The 19,498-nt window shown below is 40.6% G+C and overlaps 3 protein-coding genes across 3 annotated transcripts; 1 reads left to right on the top strand and 2 right to left on the bottom strand.

Annotated features, from left to right (window-relative positions):
• Positions 1–20: 20 nt before the first annotated feature.
• nemf (nuclear export mediator factor) lies at positions 21–9,275 on the top strand. The gene is made up of 33 exons (XM_031847262.1): positions 21–186; positions 287–355; positions 800–902; positions 1,192–1,317; positions 1,456–1,616; positions 1,744–1,811; positions 1,929–2,012; positions 2,128–2,201; positions 2,290–2,360; positions 2,473–2,548; positions 2,664–2,804; positions 2,978–3,186; positions 3,277–3,450; positions 3,541–3,604; positions 3,780–3,868; positions 3,998–4,101; positions 4,197–4,259; positions 4,365–4,477; positions 4,685–4,742; positions 4,865–4,923; positions 5,004–5,124; positions 5,211–5,469; positions 5,599–5,641; positions 6,145–6,194; positions 6,410–6,457; positions 6,614–6,707; positions 7,173–7,250; positions 7,435–7,653; positions 7,783–7,818; positions 8,371–8,477; positions 8,567–8,610; positions 8,694–8,773; positions 9,015–9,275. The coding sequence occupies exons 1-33, from the start codon at positions 128–130 to the stop codon at positions 9,090–9,092; spliced, it is 3,222 nt and encodes a 1,073-aa protein (XP_031703122.1). The 5' UTR covers positions 21–127; the 3' UTR covers positions 9,093–9,275.
• On the bottom strand, positions 8,878–14,054 carry klhdc2 (kelch domain containing 2). Its single transcript, XM_031847261.1, has 14 exons — positions 13,445–14,054; positions 12,898–13,193; positions 12,724–12,803; positions 12,523–12,640; positions 12,282–12,394; positions 11,949–12,033; positions 11,680–11,763; positions 11,512–11,592; positions 11,348–11,406; positions 11,053–11,162; positions 10,895–10,967; positions 10,687–10,774; positions 10,557–10,609; positions 8,878–10,466 (listed from the first exon to the last, which is right to left on the bottom strand). Exons 2-14 carry the CDS (start codon positions 13,177–13,179, stop codon positions 10,343–10,345), a joined length of 1,350 nt encoding a protein of 449 aa, XP_031703121.1. The 5' UTR covers positions 13,180–13,193; positions 13,445–14,054; the 3' UTR covers positions 8,878–10,342.
• Positions 14,055–14,217: 163 nt separating this feature from the next.
• Positions 14,218–19,493, bottom strand: pole2 (polymerase (DNA directed), epsilon 2). Its single transcript, XM_031847765.1, has 19 exons — positions 19,399–19,493; positions 18,788–18,888; positions 18,610–18,685; positions 18,455–18,532; positions 18,213–18,306; positions 18,022–18,096; positions 17,852–17,935; positions 17,720–17,776; positions 17,567–17,615; positions 17,406–17,478; positions 16,927–17,099; positions 16,742–16,831; positions 16,572–16,626; positions 16,074–16,133; positions 15,904–15,981; positions 15,613–15,721; positions 14,880–15,056; positions 14,676–14,743; positions 14,218–14,572 (listed from the first exon to the last, which is right to left on the bottom strand). The coding sequence occupies exons 1-19, from the start codon at positions 19,467–19,469 to the stop codon at positions 14,554–14,556; spliced, it is 1,587 nt and encodes a 528-aa protein (XP_031703625.1). The 5' UTR covers positions 19,470–19,493; the 3' UTR covers positions 14,218–14,553.
• Positions 19,494–19,498: the final 5 nt, after the last annotated feature.

Raw genomic sequence — 19,498 nt, forward strand, 5'->3', positions numbered from 1 at the left:
GGCTTCCGTAAAAACTCGTCATATGTGCGCATGTGCAGTAGTTCCCTGCATGTTTTCCTAGCTGGTGTAGCTGCTAGAAATGTGAATTTTCTCAGTGTTTCTAATTGTGGTCAGCCTTTCGGTCACCATGAAAACAAGATTCACCACCCTGGATATCAGGGCAGTTATTGCCGAGATCAATGCTAAGTAGGTGATACGTGTTGTGAATCTCAGCCGAGTGGCTAAGCTAACAAGCGTTCATGTTAATGTGTCCACAGATGTTGATCATGCATTTGTTCTTTCACAGCTACATTGGCATGAGAGTGAACAACGTGTATGACATCGACAACAAGACGTATCTCATCCGTCTGCAAAAGTAAGCACAGTTTTAAAAAAACCTTCTCCACAAGTTTAAGTGTAATGGTGTGTCCCATGTCATAAAGCTCTTCAGTAAAGCAGCAATACCACGATATAAAGATTTATTTATTAAACATAAGAAAGCTGCATTCAAGTTTTTAATTCATTTTAAGTATTGAAGTGTTTTCACAATAGGATTCAAGTAACGTTCTCAAAATACAAGTTGGAATTATGCAATCACTGTTATTCATTAGCTCACCATATACTTTGTAAACTGATGTGTCACAAATGTGATGTAAAAAGTACAGTACCTTTCTGAGAAATGTGGTGGAGGTGAAGTATCATGTGTTCAAAATTGTACTCAAGAACAGAACTCAATAAATATACTTATGCTTTACTTGTATAGGTATATTCCACCACTTTCAGGCATTATGTATAACTCGGTGTCGTATCTTTGTCCCAGGCCTGACTGCAAAGCTATTATCCTGATTGAGTCTGGGACTCGGATTCACTCCACAGACTTTGAATGGCCCAAGAACATGATGCCTTCGGGCTTTGCAATGAAAGTAAGAACATCTTGTTCATTGAAAAAGACTGACCAACCAAAAATCATTACTGTTTAATGTTTCACCATATTGTAGGCTTTTATGATATTTAGATGTATGATTCAAGTGAGATTTCACTGAGAATTCCATTCAAACCATTGTTTCCTTGACATCAACCAGACAAATGTTTTTTTTCCTATCCCTAAACAGATTTGATATGTCAATATCAGTACACGGTTCCTGTTATTGTGATTTTCCTGTATTTGCTTATTTATGTATTCGTTGTAATAAAACTGAACTTTCTCCGTAGTGTCGAAAGCACCTGAGGTCACGGCGGTTGACCCAGGTTAAGCAGCTTGGGATTGACAGGATTGTTGACCTCCAGTTTGGCTCAGATGAGGCTGCCTACCACTTGATTATTGAACTGTATGACAGGGTGAGAGAACATTGAGATGCAGATATCAAACTTCTGATCTTCTCAGCCTGGATCCAGAACCATGACATTAATGTATGTGTGTGTGTGTGTGTGTGTGTGTGTGTGTGTGTGTGTGTGTGTGTGTATTTGCATCTTCAGGGTAACATCATTCTCACAGACCATGAGTACACCATCCTGAACCTGCTGAGGTTTCGTACAGCAGAGGCAGAGGCAGAGGCAGAAGATGTTAAGATTGCTGTAAGAGAGCGGTACCCTGTGGAGAGCGCCCGACCCCCTGAACCTCTCTTCAGTTTAGACCGGTAACTACATCTTTATATGTACTTGTCGAGTTTGTGGACTAGATGAACTTCCATCAGAATTCAATAAACATTTATTACTATTTATTTACCAGTGAAACATAATGTTATTCTATCACTTTTCATGCAGACTTACTGAAATCCTCAGCAAAGCAACAAGTGGAGAGCAAGTTAAAAAGGTCCTGAACCCTCACCTTCGTAAGTAGCAAGGCAACAGTTCTGAAATGTTGCCCTGAAACAGACAAACTTGAGGTTAAATGTCCTAAAATGAACAAACTGAACTTTGTTTTGTGTCTTTTCCAAACACCCCTCCAGCCTATGGAGCCACTCTGATAGAACACAGTTTGATAGAGGCGGGACTGCCGGGCTCTGTCAAAGTTGACACTCAAGTTGATGCAGGTATCGTAGAGAAATAAGGGCTACTGGTTTATGTAGTGGTTCTATTTTACTATTAGATTTTTTTATTTGTAATGGTTTTCTGTAAATACAGTATTTGTTCTGACTGCTTTTTCAGTTGCACCTAAAATCCTGGAAGCCCTGCAGATTGCAGAAACGTATATGGAAAAAACAGAAAACTTCAGTGGCAAAGTACGGGATCTTTCATTAGCGGTCTTTACTTTGAGGATCCTGTAATAGATTGTTATACTCACAAAGTCTCTGCTCTGTTTAATTCAAGGGCTACATCATTCAAAAGAGTGACAAGAAACCAAGCTTAACTCCTGGCAAACCCAGTGAAGAACTGCTCACGTATGTCCTGTTTTGTTTAACACTCTATTTGTGACTATACCCAAGTTTTTCCAGCATTCTTTTATTTTCACAATATTGTTAATTAATATACGTCAATGATATCTACTTTCAGATATGATGAATTCCACCCATTCCTCTTTGCCCAGCATGCAAAGAGCCCGTATTTGGAGTTTGATACTTTTGATAAGGTAAACATTAGCAAGACTGCTTATTTATTATTTATTTGATCCTTTCTTCTTTACAATGTGAATTCATACTTCTGCCATGAATGTTATATGAATCCAATGTGATCCTCTCACTCAGGCAGTGGATGAGTTCTATTCTAAGATGGAGAGTCAGAGGATTGACATGAAGGCCTTGCAGCAGGAGAAACAGGCTCTGAAGAAGTTGGACAATGTTAAGAAGGACCACGAGCAGAGATTGGAGGCCTTGCACCAAACCCAGGTCAGTATTACTGCCAAGTTTTAGGTGTGTCTGCTGTAAATGCTGCACAGAATGGCTCCTACTTTCCTATTTGTATTTGTGAAACATTAATGTCGTTTAAGTCGTTTAATTAATTAATGTCGTTTCATCTCAAAATCACTGAAATGTATGAAATCTGGTCTTGTGTATTGCAGGAGGTGGACAGAATAAAGGGTGAACTGGTGGAGATGAACCTGCCTGTGGTAGAGCGGGCGCTGCAGGTGGTGCGCAGTGCACTGGCGAATCAGGTGGACTGGACTGAGATCGGCATTATCGTCAAAGAGGCGCAAGATGCCGGTGACCCGGTGGCCTGTGCCATCAAGGACCTGAAGCTGCAGACCAACCATATCACCATGCTTTTAAAGTGAGAACTTCTGATACAGAAACTCGAGTCCCACAGACCGCTCTGATTATTGTAACACCATTTGGCTCATGCATATCTTTTTCCTTCTAGAAATCCATATATTTCTGAGGAAGACCAGGAAGAGGAAGAGAAAAAATATGTGGTGGAGGAGAAAGGGAAAAAAAACAAAAATAAAGACAAAGGGCAGAACAAGAAGTTGCAAAGGAACAAGCCCACGTTAGTAGATGTGGATATTGGCCTCTCAGCTTATGCCAATGCCAAAAAGTAGGTTTACATGTATTCCTTTAGACATAGAATTAAGCATTATGTGGTGGTGTTTTTACAGCTGATGGACCCTGTCACTGTGATTTTTAGGTACTATGACTTCAAACGCAGTGCTGAAAAGAAAGAACATAAAACTATTGAAGCAGTAGGCAAGGTAAGAAAGCTGTTTTATTGCAGTTTAAAAGTTATGGTGACAAATAATTGTATGATCAGCAAGGAACATCGTTCAGATCAAAGCAAGTATTTGTGTTTCTAAGGATCATTGTTTATGACCACTGTACTGTATACTGTTAAATGTTCAATGTTCTTCTACTTTCATGTCATTCAAGGCTATGAAATCTGCAGAGAAAAAAACACAGCAAACACTGAAAGAGGTGCAGACTGTGACCACCATTCAGAAGGCCAGGAAAGTCTACTGGTAAGTAACACATAACCATTATGTGCCGAATACATAGTCGGACTCGGATACAGTATTTTTTTATATTTACATGACTTGCAGTGGAGCCTTTCATCCTCTCAACCTCGTTCTTTTTTCCTCTTTTGGCAGGTTTGAGAAGTTTTTGTGGTTCATCAGCTCAGAGAATTATCTCATCATCGCAGGAAGGGATCAGCAGCAGAACGAGATAATTGTCAAACGCTACCTCCGTGCAGGTATTGAATGAACTTATATACTCCGACCTTTTAAAAAGTAAGTTGCTTCAAAATGGATCTGGTTTATTCCCTCATTTGTGCCTGTCCTCTGTCAGGTGATATTTATGTTCATGCTGACCTCCATGGAGCGACTAGCTGTGTCATCAAAAACCCCTCAGGTAAACCTGCGCATTTCCAGCCACTATTTCACCTGATGTTTTGTGAACATACTTGATTTTTTACTTGTTCCACTTTGTCTCTGCCCCTCTATCTTCCTGTTGCAGGTGTCCCCATCGCTCCTCGTACCCTGACAGAAGCTGGCACCATGTCTGTGTGCTACAGTGCTGCTTGGGATGCCAAGATCATCACCAGCGCTTGGTGGGTTCATCATCATCAGGTAAGTCATCAATATCAGGCAACTGAATTTGCCAGCTCTTCATGTTTTTATATTATATATATATATATATATATATATATATATATATTTCAGATATCAGGGAAATGAAAAACTACAGGCAGTAAAATGCTTAAATCATGACATTGATATAGTAGAAATATCGGCATTATTTATCATTAATTAGCGTGATATCTCTCATGTGTTCAGGTCTCTAAGACGGCTCCCACTGGAGAGTACCTGACCACTGGAAGTTTCATGATCAGAGGTATGACACACTAACATTTAAGGTGTATACATTTTCTAAGGCACCAGAGCAACATCTGAGAAGTGTAACTGCAAATGATGGCATCTAACAGAGGACCTAACATTTGACGTATTTCTCTCCAGGAAAGAAGAATTTTCTGCCCCCCTCTTACTTGATTATGGGCTTCGGATTTCTCTTCAAGGTAAATACCATCGTGAGCTGTGAGTGCATGTTTAATTCTTTGTCTTCAAACAATTAGGTTTCACGCTCGTCTCTGTGCAGGTCGATGAGCAAAGTGTGTTTCGGCACCGCGGGGAGAGAAAAGTGAAGACTGTAGAGGAGGACATGCAGGACGCCACATCTAGAGCTGCCGAGCTGTTCGTGGAGGAAGAAGAGCTGATGGGTAGCAAGACACAAAATGAATGACTGGATTTACTGTGTATGCAACGACTACAATCGGGTGTTGTAGCTAACTCTGTTGCTTTGCAGGTGATGACAGCAGTAATGAAGATCAGGGTGAGGAAAGAGCGATAGGAGATGGAGGGGTGGAAAAGATGATCAAGAAGGTGGTTGGGGGGAATGATGGTGTGAATGGAGAACTGGCCGCTGTTCCTGAGGAGGACAACCTGGAGGCAGAGAAGAGTGGAGAGGAAGACAGCGAGGAGGAAACGGAGATAAAGAATGAGGAGAGTGAAGAATTCAGCTTTCCGGATACAACCATCTCCCTGTCTCATTTACAGCCCAGCAGGTAATATTACCATTACGATGCTGACACTGTAATAAGAAGGTCTTGCCCACCTTTCTACAAACCTAATGGTTCAATCATTGCACAGAACAATGAATGGTACTTAATCAAAGTGTCTCTCCTGATTTCTAGGAATACTCACAACCCTGGTTTCAAAAAGGAACGGAGCACTCAGGTAAAACCCTGGACTAACCTTGTATTTCTGTAAACAGCTTTACTTTAAGCAACACGTCTGTTAATTCCAGCTTGTTATAGGCATAGTTGTGCACTTGACACTGAAACAGGAACCTGTTAAATCTGCACACATTTTAATGTTGAGCTTCCCGTTTCCTTTTCAAATCTCTGGTGATTTCTTCTCTTCTTAGTCATCTGTTGCTCAGAGGGATCTTCGTCTCTTTCTGCCCTTTCAATTGTCAGTCGGGTTGAAAATTGTTCAGCGTTTTGTTCCCCATGAACGAAACATGATTTTATTTTTGCAAACCCTTCATACAAAATAACATCCATTTGTTAAGAAGACCGTCTACAACCTAAAAGCATGACATACAATTACAAAATAAAGAGTAGTCCTCTCAGACCCCAAACATTTTAGCGGTAGTGTACATTACAACAGTTTCATCTCGGTGATATCATAAAGGCACAACACGTCGTACTCATGTTGATTCATTCATTTCTCTTCAGGTTGAGGTAGACGCACAGGGGAGGAAACACATGACTGCCAAGCAAAGAAGGTAATTAAATACATTAACTTATATTCAACATGTACATCTTCCTGTTAAGCTCCTACCATAAACCTGAGAGGCTTTCAGCAACAGGTAGTGTTGAGACATTTGGTTGGTTTAAGAAAAAAAACCGTAACGGGCGTTATGTCGACTTTATTTCATCAATAACTTTCTAATCGTCCAGTCATTGATACAGTCAGGTTTTTTTTCTTCTTTCCCACTAGAGAAGAGAAGAAGAAGAAGCAGAAACCGGAAGGTTGCGACACTGAGGAGAAGACTGAGGGGAAGACTGAGGGGAAGACTGAGGGGAAGACTGAGGGGAAGACTGAGGAGAAGACTGAGGGGAAGACTGAGGGGAAGACTGAGGGGAAGACTGAGGGGAAGACTGAGGGGAAGACTGAGGGGAAGACTGAGGGGAAGACTGAGGGGAAGACTGAGACTGCGTCCGCTGGATCAGCAGTCGATCAGGGATCCAAAGGTGGAGGATGTCCCTCCCAGCCGCAACCGAAGAGAGGTCAAAAGGTAAGAGAGGAGTTTGATAAGATAAGATGTTCTGTTCTTAGGTTGAAATGGAAAACAAAGTCATACAACTTCAGCAGTACAAGTATGAATTTGCAAATCTTTCCCGGGGAGATACAACTTAGAAGAGAACAATAAATTCCCAAACTGAAACATACACTAAAAAACTAATAAAACCAGAGTAAATGTACATGAGATTAGGAGACAAACAACACCAGTATAATTATTAAAAGCACGAGTAGGAACATATCTTTCTTTTCATAATCTGCAGCGAATTGAAGGCTGTAATTTGTTTTATCACCACTCACGAAATGGATGGATACAGTGTCAGTTATTTTAACAATACCTCACCTATTGTGTTACATGTCATAGTGAGTCTATTTGAAGGATCAATCTTGAACCTTAAATGATCCTATACTTCAATCTGTGTTGTTTTTGTGCTTATATCTTCCCTTGTTGTCACCGCAGAACAAGTTAAAGAAGATCAAAGAGAAGTACAAAGACCAGGATGAAGAGGACAGGGAGCTGATGATGCAGCTGCTCGGGGTGAGGATGAATAAAAAAAACGACTCTCTAAGCAGTCATTACTATGTTCTGTCCAGTGACACTGCCATCACGAGCAGCTGTAACATTTTTAGTAGTAACTGCTACTCGGGTCGACACAGTTGTCATGTGCACAGTCGTTGAGGCTGACACCATGAATAACGGTGTAAACGCTTTTCTTCCGTAGTCAGCTGGTTCCACTAAGGAAGAGAAGGATAAGGGGAAGAAAGGAAAGAAGGGGAAGGGGAAAGTCGAACCCGTCAGGAAACCAGCCCCTCAGAAACCACCCCAGAAACCTCGTAATGAGGAGATTGCAGCAAAACAAACAGAGCAGACCGTAGCAGGCGAGGGTGATGAGGAGAGACAGCCTGGAGAGGAGGGAGCTCCTGCTGAACAGGACGACAAGGTACGTGACACAATGAAGCTCCAATACCAGTGTTGTCTGAAATGTACTGTATGTGTGGTGATGTTAACAAAGTTACCGTTGTATCGTATATGTTTTGTAATCCCTTTTGAATGGTGTTCTGTCCTTCAGGAAGATGATGTGGACCCGGACAACCCCGGTGCAGAGGTGGGTTCTTAATGTAAACTTGAATAAATAAATACTTCTTATAGTTAATAGAAAATAACCAATATTCCCTCTACGATATATGTGGAATATTTTAATAATTCAAAGAACATTTGGGGGATAAATGAGTGTTTGTTAAGGGACAGTGTGCAGGATTTGGTGGTGTGGTTACCCCTCCGCTCACTCCTCCCTTCCCAAGCCTGCGGTAGCGTGAGCCACAGAATGCAAAGTCAGATGGCTGCTGGCAGAACCACGGTTTCAATACTCCGGCTCACGTTACCGCAGTCTCACATTTGAGAACTTGAAAGGCTCTTTCCAGAGTGGTGCAACACGGGAGAATCTGTGAAGCCACGCCCCCTATGTAGATATGAAGTGCTCATTCTAAGCTAACAAAAACACAACAGTTCTTAGTTTCAGGTGATTATGATGAAAACCTATTTATGAATATTATATTTGATTCCTGCGAATAGATCCCGCACAATGCTACACGCTGCCCCTTTAACGCAACACTGTACTGCATTAGTTTAACTTTAGTTTTCCTGTGTGCCGCCCCAGGAAGCAGAGGATCTGCTCACCTCTCTGTCGGGCCAGCCTCATCCTGAAGACGTGCTGTTGTTTGCTGTGCCAGTCTGTGCTCCATACACTGCCCTTTCCAACTACAAGTATGTGCAATTAATCTGGTGGTGTTTAAGAGACAAAGGGAAGCTGGCGGTGGCTGAATAAGTTTTTTTTTTGTTTTTTTTGTAACCAGGCACAAGGTGAAATTGACACCAGGTTCTCAGAAGAAAGGAAAAGGTAAGAATAGTGATCCATTCTAATATTCAGAAAGCCTTTGCTGAATGCTTTAAAAAATGATTGTTATTCTTTGTTTGTACCAGCTGCACGCACTGCAGTTTTCAGCTTCATGAAAGCCAGAGATGCCTCAACCAGAGAGAAAGATCTGTTCCGCAGTGTCAAGGTGAAGAAGCGAACTGGAACTTTTTTTGCCAATTTCTGACATACAGTACTATACTATAATTGTTTAATGACATGCTATAGTACAATCTTTATTTTATAGCAGACTATACTTTTTGTGACATCTTATAATATAGCTTCTTTGATGGCATATTATACTGTTTTTATGACTTTTTTCGACATGCTATACTATGACATATATAACAATTAAACTGTATCCCCTCCGATATCATCCTGTGTTGCAGGATACTGATCTATCCAGAAATATCCCAGGCAAAGTTAAAGTGTCTGCTCCAAACCTGCTGGCTGTCAAGAAGAAATAAGACGAGTGAACACAGAACTGTGGGACTCTGCCGACTTCATCTAGATTTCAAGAGCTGATCATTTCAGCTTAGATATTGATTGTATTTGTTGACCAACAAAACACAACTAATGGCATGTGTTTATTCTTCGAGTACGAATGAAAATTATGCATTGTATTCTACAATAAAAAACACCAAAGGGAACATTGTGCAAACCAGGCAAATACAAACAAAGCCCTACTGACATTAGGCATTTCAGTGCAAAATGGCTCAACATCCAATACACAACATATTTAAGTTATTGATTAAACAAAATTGAAATGCTACCGGAACCACTCACGACAATCTAAAAAGGCTTTAAAGGCCTCTTTCAGAATAAAGAACTCACACATTTCCTCACAAATATATAAATACATTTTTATATAAATAAAAATTAACATTTCTGTGGCTTCAGAGGAGATAGTCTTGAGTAACAAAGCACTAGTTTTAGGTCTGCGAGAGCTTATACTATTCAAGATTTAGTGAACATCTGCATCAAAGATCATGCCAAACGTAAGTTATATCAATCATTGAAGCAACAGGCTCCCTAAAAAAAAAATCTGCATTGTTAAAGCAAACCTGTTTCAGCCTTGCACCACTGTGTTTAGTGTTAAGACAGACTCATATTTTAAGTTGTATACATTTTTGAGGAAAACCAATTAAAAACCACAATTCCAACAAGTGACTGGCATGTTTGTTTTAAAGGACTAGAACTGTTTCCCTGACTCTTGGTCATACCTACAGGATGTGCTGTAATATACATATATATATTTTCCCAAAAGATCCCCCCCCCCCCAACTGCGACATACTGTACCTTTTTAAAACAACTCCCCAGAATCGTAAACAGAGAAGCACTGTCACAGCTTCCCTGAACTTGCAGTTATCAAGTTGTTGTATCCAGTACAGAAGTAGCAATCCATTTGTCTTAGAACACAGAAATAACTACAATATCATATTTAAGCTTTTCAGATGGAGAAATGAAAGAAGACCTGCTTAAAATCAGAACATAAACTAACTCAAAAGTAGTGCAGGACCTCTGCTCTCTTTCTGTCAGGTCCCATTTCCAACAGCTCCACAGCTGTTCACTATTGCTCAGAGAATTATTATACGTGTCCACACACATTAAACTAATGCTTCAATAGGACTACCAGCTTTGAGAGCAAAACTCTTATCATCCATACATACACATTCTCCTGTAATCCTCTGAACAAGGTTGACGGCTTCCTCTAAGCCTAGGAGCCCAGTGTGTTGACGCGCGCCATTCTCTGTTTGAGGCTGTGCAGGAGGTGTTTCGGCAAGCAGTCCCAGTAACTCGACAAACGCTCCCTGTGCTGCAGAACGGCCTCCATACAGAAACTGGCGAGTGGGGAAAAGGAAAATACGAGAACTAAATAATAAAGAAAGGAGACAATCTCAGCTTTAGGTGTAAAATAAATTCACACTCACCGAACTAGTGATTTGGGCTGAACGTTGAAAACCAGTAACTCGTTGCTGTGAGCCTGTCGAGTAAAAAAAAAAGGTTTAGTTCAATTCAGTAGAAAACATTTAATGCATGTTTTATTAACATATGACTTACAGCTCTGTGATGAGACAACAGGTTGTTGGCACATCCTCCAAACACAAACACCTCTCCATCAGGACCAGAGCTTGCTGTGTGCCACAGTCTGAAATACACACAGCACAATGTCAAGAATTGTCCAAATACAATACGTTCCCTCAACAAACCCAAAACTTAATGTGAGCACTAGTGTTCGTTTGCTTGTAGATTAAGATGCGAGGATTACCTCGGGCTCTCCGTGTGACTGTGTTTAAAAGGCTTCCATTCATTTTTGCTCACATAGTACAGCCAAGCATCACCTGAAAAACAGATAACTGTTAGACAAGCGATCATTTTGAGGCAGCGAGGAATTATTTGTTACTACAGAATAAATGTCAGGCTCACTCAGTGTCTCTCTGTCTGTGGTGAATCCTCCGAATAAGAAGATGTGGTCTGGTGACACAGGAGTGAAGGAGTGCCAAGACCGGCCCACAGGACCCTGCTGGGGAACGCTCCTACAACAGGGTCAGAGAAGGCACATTAGAGAGAATGGAAAGGGTGGAAGAAAGATGTATAACTTCTGAGGCACATTAGATTTGCAAAGGTTGACCTGATATTAAGCGATTTATAACTATTGTCTTCGCAGATTATTCTGTGGTTGGATGGTTGGACCTACATGAAAGAAACGACCACCACTTACATTTCATGCCACTCCCATGTGTCCAGGTCAATGTAGTACAGGTCATTTAGTCTGTAGTTCTGTGGACCAAAGGAGAAAGAGATGGATTAATCATTATTCATATGAAAATAATTCACAACAAGGTTTAAGACACCCACATCTTGAATTTGTTTTAATTTCCTTACCTTGTATCGTCCCCCAAACACATAGCCTCTGTTACCAACTGTAGCACAAGCATGAGCAGCTCTGGGTGATGGGGCGTTTCCCTACACCAGAGAGAGAATAGATCATGTCAAATATCTTTTTCACTTGAGAGTGTGTGCGAGGTGAAATTGTGTCGTGCATGTGTTTACCCTGGTGTTGGGCTGGCTCCATGTAGATGTCTCCAGGTCCAGTACGTGGATGTGGTTGTTCCAACCTCGTCCTGGGCTGTCCCACTGCAGCAGCAAACAAAAATACATCATCAAATGTCTCAACAGGAAATAGACACTCCAGCTTTTTTTGTCTAACTTGCGATGAAATACCTTTATTTAAACTAACACAGTTTACAAATAAACACAGACGAAAATATGTAAGTCAGTCAGTGTTTGTCACGTGAAGTTTTTTTTGTTTGTTTACAGACCACAAGTGAAGACGATTCATCATATTCAAAAGTCCCTTGATGAAGCCCTTGTACAGCATAGCCGTAGCCCCCAAAGAATATAAGTCTGTGGAAACAATATCAGACAAAACTCCCTTTAAATATCTCTCCCAAGATTAACAGTCGGTGACTTCTCTTGTGCATTTATTATTTCGTATTAAACAATTATATTATGGTTAATGTGATCCCATGGCTTACACTTAATAGCCACATTAACATGTTCTGCACATACAGTCTATGGTTCTGAAGTGTGCATGATGTTTAACATTAATGTTTACGTCAAAATCCAGAAGAAAAAGCATAGTCATCCCTCACCTATTTTTCTGAACCCAGCACCCAAGCTTGTCCTTGCAGGATGGAGGAAGTCCTTTAAGATCCCTCATTTCCTCCCAAACAAGGCTGGGCGCTCTAAGGGGCAGGCGATAGATCTGCAAAACACAGCACAAAATACAGGTGTTCTGAAATATAATCGCAAACAGTAAACCTGCTTCAAGGTCCTAAAGAATAAATATGAGACAAGTGAGGGTGTTAAGAAATGTGCTTAATGTAACTGTACCCTGTTAGTGTTTCCCCTGGCGTGATGACCTCCAAATAAGTAGAGAACTCCATCAACACACACCCCACAGCTGCCTGACATGGATGTGTGCAGGTTGCCTCCAGCTACATGCTTCGTCCTGTGAACATTCGGGTGTTTTTATTTGTCTACTTTGCTGAGGACAATGGTATCAAGGTGCAACTTAAACACAACAGGTATTACCATACTCCAGACTCCATGTTGTAAATCCAGATCTCATTTCTCGGCAGGTACAAGTCAAAGAATCCGTGGTTTTGGGCATTCTTGTAACAGGGAGAATGTATTTTAAGTAAATGTGCAGAAACAAATCACAAATATACTGAAAGTCGATTTTAGGACATCTAATAAATGTCTTACCTTATATCCACCCCAAACATACATGATGTTTCTGTCAACCACTGCTATGTGACCACTGCGCTCAGCTGGGGTATCTAACTCAAACGATTCAGGTCCTTCGGTGTCCAACAAGGGCTGTTCATCCTCCACCTCTTCCTCCTCCTCCTGTTCTTCCTCATCCATATCGTCATTTACCATCCAAGCAAACAGTCTCTCATCTTCATCTCTGTCTGAGTCATTGCCATCCTCCCCGGCTGGCAGATCTCCAATATCTTCCTCCATCTCCGCCAGTCTCTCTGCCATGTCTCTACTGTCTCCTGTCAGGGCAAGAAGCGAGAAAGACAATCACCTTGGTTGGTGCTGATAGGGTTAATTGATTTAACCTAGCTAACTAATCTTTCCAAAAAACTAAGAAAAACAAACAGAAAACGACCCACATTCTTCAAAACACTTACGTTAAATATGAGGAAATAATACAAGTATCATCACAGAGACTTGTCAGCTGTTAGTTTATGAGAAGGAACACATAACTGTGTAAGTTATAAAGTTTCTACAAACATATCCTCACCTTTAACGTTGTAGTCCACCTTTAGTCACTTTGTTAGCGACAGCTATCGTTAGCTAGCACAATTACTGTTGACCTACTTTGCTAGCTTAACTATTTAGGTTACTAAATCAATGTTTGTTGTTAGCTTAGCTTTTGTCTTAGACTTAGTCTAACTGAAATATTTGATTGAAGTTCCCTAAACTACTTAGCTGGTCAATAAAGCGCGCACATTATCAGCTGTTCGTCGGTTGACGCCGTTAGCTCCAGAACGTTGGTAAACTCTAATATACAAAGAACTCCAACGATACAGTGTGAGAAATGCTCTACAATTATATTCGTCACGCTGGTGTGGAGGCTAAACCTACATGTAGTTACAGTTGTGAGTGGAGTTGAATCGCACCCGTCGTTACCTTGTTTTCAAATGTTTGTTTTTCCTGCAAATTTCAAAAAGCGGTATCCTACGCCATTTGTTTGAGGTCATCACAAGCATTCAGGGGGCACGACCGGAAGTTGTCGACGTCCTCAATCCGCCATCTTGATAAGGTCGGAGTACAACATAAAAGTAGACCTCCGTACATCCGTAACAGAGGGGGAAATACACCTGTTTTTATTTGATACCAAATGGTTTTTAACGCCTCTCAGGTTGTCGGAGCTCGTATAAAACAAGTTTACAGTCAAGTCATCCATAAAGACTCCCCCAAAAATGAACTACGAACGACATTGACAACGGATTTTCAAAGTAAAGGTCTTTCCTTTGTTAACCACCTTTGATAAACAACCGTGTATACATCAATAGTCTATTGCTTGCAAATATGGAAAAAGAATATATATATTTGAATAAGTGCAATTTCATTCAAAACCTAAAACTCTAGGCTGCCTTTGAAGAGATGTAAAGTAGACTACACAGTTTTAGAGATTGCTCAAAGTAGGGCTGATCATTGTGCATGCACAAATATGTCAGACAGTTCTGTATAATGAATAAAACCTTTATTATCCATGACAGTCATACATACAGATATATGATACAGATGCATACAAAATAAAAAAACACAGCAATTTAATCATCAATCAATTTTAAGCATACAGTATCATACATAAACCATGTACAACATCTTCATCCATGATTTTCTTTAGAGTCCTTGAAGTTTGCTGCAAACACAAAAACACAATTGATTAGTACGATAGTTGAAACTACAGATGTCTGTACTGAATGACGTGGAGAGAAAAGTGAAACCTCAAGAACACATCCCACCTGTCCTCAACAGTTCGGTTGGATGGGTAGTACACCTTAAATGTGAAGCCACTTTTTGGGAATGAGCCCTGTAGAAATAAATTATTGACAAATACAACATGAGTGCATATTGAGACAAGACAATGATATACATTTAAACAATTGCTTATCATATTCTTTCAAAGAAACATTTTTAGAGCCCTCACATAGGCTTCTGTTTCTTACCGGGTTGACACAGAGGCAGTCTGTGTTTTTAATGCTGAATGGGTCGTATTTGTCTGCAAAGACGATGACATCAGGGACTGGGTAGACACGCAGGGAGTAGTCGTACGCCCAGAATACGGGACTGACATACAGAGGCAGTGGAGTCAAGTGACCCTGGGATAAGATGGTCTTAACAAACTGGGAAGAAGAAGAGGAGGGTTAGGACCAAGGCCGAGTAGTTTACCAACATCTTTTCAGCAAAAGTCATTTTTTAAGGAGTAGGGATGGGACAATATAGGATTGTATTGCGGATCGCAATAAAAATCACTCACAATAAAATGATCGTGGTGAACTTCTATTATCAGGAATATCGTCACAAGTGACTTGAAAAAGCTGTCTAGCTCGCTACCATGTTAGAGGAGTGAAGAAAAGAGCCTGATTTTAAAGTATTTATACAGCATTGTCAGTTCCATTCAAAGGCGAGCGAGAGCTTTTGTTTTTTTTTGCGACCAGTGAGTGGAAGTGACCATATTTGGACTGCAGAAAAATGACGTTGAGTTGGGGGAGGGGGGTCTCTTTGGATACAGACACTACAATCTTCATATCGTCCCACGCCTATTAAGGAGTACTTTGAATTTATGCCAAAAACTGAAAAGACTACGTAAAACTAAAACTAAAACCTCTGACAACAACTAATAATACTGAGAGGAATTTCCCTCAGTACGAAGGTTTGTTCAGAGAAGCTGAAACTCACATGGTTTGGAATGTCAAGATTGTTACTGGGCAACCGGACGCAGTTCCTGCACATCTTGTTGACCAGGTCTTCCCTGATAATGACAATCTCTTGGCTGCAGTACTGGATCCTGACAGAAAAAACAAATCCGGTCACTTTTAGGTTCTAAGAACAGAAATACTGCCAAAATGTCCTGATTCCAATGACACATTTGTCAAAGGCTTACAAACTAACCTTGTGTACACCACAACCCCGATCACTCTACATAAGAAATACTTTGTGATACTTTTTTAAATGCTTCTTATGTTTTACCTGCATGGGTTAGTAGTGAACACGGAAAATGGCACCCTCTGTCTGAACTCGTCTGTGATGTGATCTGCCACAGGAGGCCTAAGGAAAACATGTTAATCCAAATTTGTCCAAAATCTATTAAACGAAACTCACACAATGATGTTAAAGAGCAGTTCTCTCTGAATGTTTACCGTGGCAGTATGGTGCCTGGACCAGGGTCTTCAGGGCCAGGAACAAACACAAAGCGACAACTGCAGGATCAGGGTGAACAAATTTAAGTCAAACACATGGACATTGAATAGTTAAAGGTGCCCTGTGGAGTTTTCACATTAACAAATAAGACGTATGTTTACATTCAGTGTTGCTCACAAACATGTTCAATGTATTTGCTTCCTCATAAGTCTATTTTAAATCCAGAATTGTTGACAATTGTTGAATTCTTTGCCTTTGTTGGAGCATTGCAACATTTCTTGGTACGTTACTGCCACCCGCAGATCAGTGGAATAGTGTGAACCCATTGACAGGAGTGTATTGTGTCACCTGCATGTGCGCCCTCATGTGCACTAGATAAACACAACAGGAACTTACTCATCTTACTCACAGCTCCACAGCACTACCAGAGAGAAAGAAATCTGCAGAGAACCCTTAAGACTAGAACAGAGAAGACTACAGTAACTATCACATCCTACCTGCTGTGAATGCTGGGGTATGCACATATAGCATCGGCAAGAACCTTCAATGAGTCTGAAAGGAGAAAAAATAATTAGATTCTGAAATGCGGTCTGTTTATCCCGTTATTACACGAACAGATCTCAAAATCTACAGTAGGTTATGAGTGATGAGGACCCCAAAGTGTCACCTCTGAGTGATTTGATCTGTGTTTTTCCATACGGGGCAGAAGAGAAGTTTCCACACAAAATGAAACAGGTAGGAGGCATCGCAGCATAGCCTGTAAGAAAAAACAAAGCAAAGGTTAAAGGGATTGGTGTCTCACATATTGCATTCAGTTTAGACTTTACAGGTTGAGATTATGCACTACCAGACCTGAGAACATCATGTTGAGCTTTTCCATCACTTCAACACTGTCCAGCCAAACATCAGAGACAATTACAAACATGGCATCTTCATTCTCCTCCTCGAGCTGCTTCAGCTTGGCTGAAGCCTTCACCGAAGTGGTGGATGGACCACCAAAGAAGTTGAGATCGCCGTAGTATGCCCTGGCAATAAAGCAAAGAGTGTCAGTGACTCACTCTTCTTTCACATGAAGCTGTGTCCTTTAGAAACTAAATAATTCTTAGCCTTCATGCTACGTCAATGACATTTTCTTTGCATATCAACAACAAGGTAAAACAACTTCAAAGATATGAAAATAGATTCTCCTTCAATCTTTGTCATTTCAACCATGAAAAGCTAAAGACTTTCTCCAATACCTTATGTTAGATTGCACATATCGCTACACTGACAGCTCACTACTTCAGCTTGCAATAAAACTTGTCTAAACTCTTTTCTTCCAGTCCACTGACCTTGTGGCTGATGACGACTCCGTTGGTGGAAACCCGAAGCCATTAACGTGGAAAACAGAGTCCTCGTACCAACCTGCAGGACAAAACCGTCACTGTAATATCTGTATGTAGTAATACTTTATTGTTATGATCTTATGATGTAGTATTAGTAGTTATCTTACCCTCTGCCAGTACAAAGCAGGATTCCGTGTACAGGCCATTATGAAACTGGTGAGAACCTAGTTAAGGAATACATCCACTTTGAAAGCAACAACATATTGTATGATATAAAGTAGCTTTTGTTGACCCGCTCAAACAAACATATGAAAGGATATTGCTTTGGACATCTCGAGCTGTACTGTTCCACTTGTGTCCTCTAGGTAAAATTTACCCTGAAACAAAAATTAAAAAATGTCTCAGAAACTAGATATCACATTGAGTGAAAAACGGGAAAGCTTCCAACTCACCTCTTTTAGTTGTGTGATCATCCCTAGTACAATCACTTCTCCCAGTTTAGCTGTGCTACCAAGCAGTGCTTCAATTGTCTTGAGCTAAGAACAAAAAAACATATCTGTTAATCTAATGCAAAACAGTAAGATGCGTTTTGCTTTCAATTGTGCGTTTTAAGTTTTGTTACCTGAAATTTGTTTTGACCCTCTTCAACAGCAGCTCCTATTGCAGGTGGGGTGAATAGCTGGTGCCGATGGATACGCTGCAAAAAATATGTCAGAATAAATACGATAAGCTACACGTACTGTAAATAGCAGCGAAGGGAGTGGGTCAGCACCACCCGCTTTGAAATTCAACAATGACCAGAAAGTCACTGACCTGTTGTAAGATGGTGTAGCGCTCCCTGAAGAGTTCAGCTTTGTCTTTGGCCAAACCACACAGACTGGGTGCCGAATGGCTCGTCATGCTAATGCTGATTTAAAAAAAAACCAAATGAAAACTTTATCTGCCGTACATGCAAGTGCATTACCTGGGTCTAACACCAACAACAATAAAACAATTCTAATTGACATAATTTGGGGTTGATTTTGACACAAACAAGAAACAGTCCCTTTACTTACGGTACAAATTTCTTCCGCTCCATGCTGTAAATGTATCGGGGCACATCAAAGGCTCCAATAATGTTAAAAACATTATCTCTGGAAGAGAGTTAAGACAACTTTTAGCATAAAATAATTCAACCTCGCAAAATCGAGTGTCTAATTGTTGCACTTACATGGTTTCATCACAAGAATGAGTGCAATCCTGAACTGCACTCTCCACCACAGAAAGCTCTATCATAGTAGAGGACACTGTTGGAAAACACACAATGTGGTCACAACCTGTAAGCATGCTTCACAGAAACGCATTAAGTGCTGCATACAGCAGATTGTGCACAATAGTGCTCTACTCACATGGCTGCTTTTCCACTGCATCCAAGACCTTTTCAATAACATCATCCAGTTCAGAGGCATTGACAGACTCCAGGACCTCCACAAGGTATCTGCTGGCCTCACTGGAGGACAAAACAAGAACACATGCACATGCTGTTATTATTTTGAAGCATGTGTGTGCTTACTTCAAAAAACACTGGAAACATTTAACACTTAATCTTAATTTTTCCGCTTTAGAAAATAACCTTATTGTTTGTTTTGTATTACATATAAATATATTTAGCTGGCGCATATATAGATTTGAAGTGCCACCTTAAGTGTAAGCATTTATAGCTAGTTGAAGTGGAATTACTGCAGGTATTTATTGACATTTCATGTGTACCGTTAAGCGAATAAAGGTACCACAGGGAACCTCCTGACTTTAGTGGAGGACAAAACAATTAAGAAAACATTCAAATCTACACAAAACCACAGCATGCTTTTTGTAACAAAACTTAATATTGTTTATTTCTTGCCGCTATCAAGACTCGCTGCCTCAGAGGTGTTAGCTTTCTTGCTTCATGAAGGGCAGTAATGTTACACCATTAGCAAAACACATTACATCAACGGTCAGCTATTATTAAAATACATACGGTCGTAGTATAAGTCCCCGCATCTTGAAGCCAACGGACACTTTTGTCTTTATTTTGCCAGCAACATCCATGGTTGTTGCTGTCGGACTCAAGATTTGGC

This window comes from Anarrhichthys ocellatus, unplaced genomic scaffold, assembly GCF_004355925.1.
Source record: "Anarrhichthys ocellatus isolate YVR2014 unplaced genomic scaffold, GSC_Weel_1.0 scaffold7, whole genome shotgun sequence".
In the NCBI taxonomy this organism is placed as follows: domain Eukaryota; kingdom Metazoa; phylum Chordata; class Actinopteri; order Perciformes; family Anarhichadidae; genus Anarrhichthys; species Anarrhichthys ocellatus.

Bases quoted from the DNA above. Each gene is read 5' to 3' on its own strand.
- pole2 (XM_031847765.1), bottom strand. From the start codon at position 19,469: ATGGATGTTGCTGGCAAAATAAAGACAAAAGTGTCCGTTGGCTTCAAG. The intron at 17,100-17,405 runs GTCAGTGGACTG...CTTTATTGCCAG, and splicing joins GAGTCGTCATCAGCCACAAG to GGCATACTACGGCGATCTCA. The intron at 16,627-16,741 runs GTGACACTTTGG...TTCTCCTTTCAG, and splicing joins ACAGATCAAATCACTCAGAG to ACTCATTGAAGGTTCTTGCC.
- nemf (XM_031847262.1), top strand. From the start codon at position 128: ATGAAAACAAGATTCACCACCCTGGATATCAGGGCAGTTATTGCCGAG. The intron at 2,549-2,663 runs GTAAACATTAGC...CCTCTCACTCAG, and splicing joins AGTTTGATACTTTTGATAAG to GCAGTGGATGAGTTCTATTC. The intron at 2,805-2,977 runs GTCAGTATTACT...TGTGTATTGCAG, and splicing joins AGGCCTTGCACCAAACCCAG to GAGGTGGACAGAATAAAGGG.
- klhdc2 (XM_031847261.1), bottom strand. From the start codon at position 13,179: ATGGCAGAGAGACTGGCGGAGATGGAGGAAGATATTGGAGATCTGCCA. The intron at 10,968-11,052 runs GTGAGCCTGACA...TCTGTTTTTCAG, and splicing joins CACAGACAGAGAGACACTGA to GTGATGCTTGGCTGTACTAT. The intron at 10,775-10,894 runs GTAATCCTCGCA...TGTGTATTTCAG, and splicing joins AGTCACACGGAGAGCCCGAG to ACTGTGGCACACAGCAAGCT.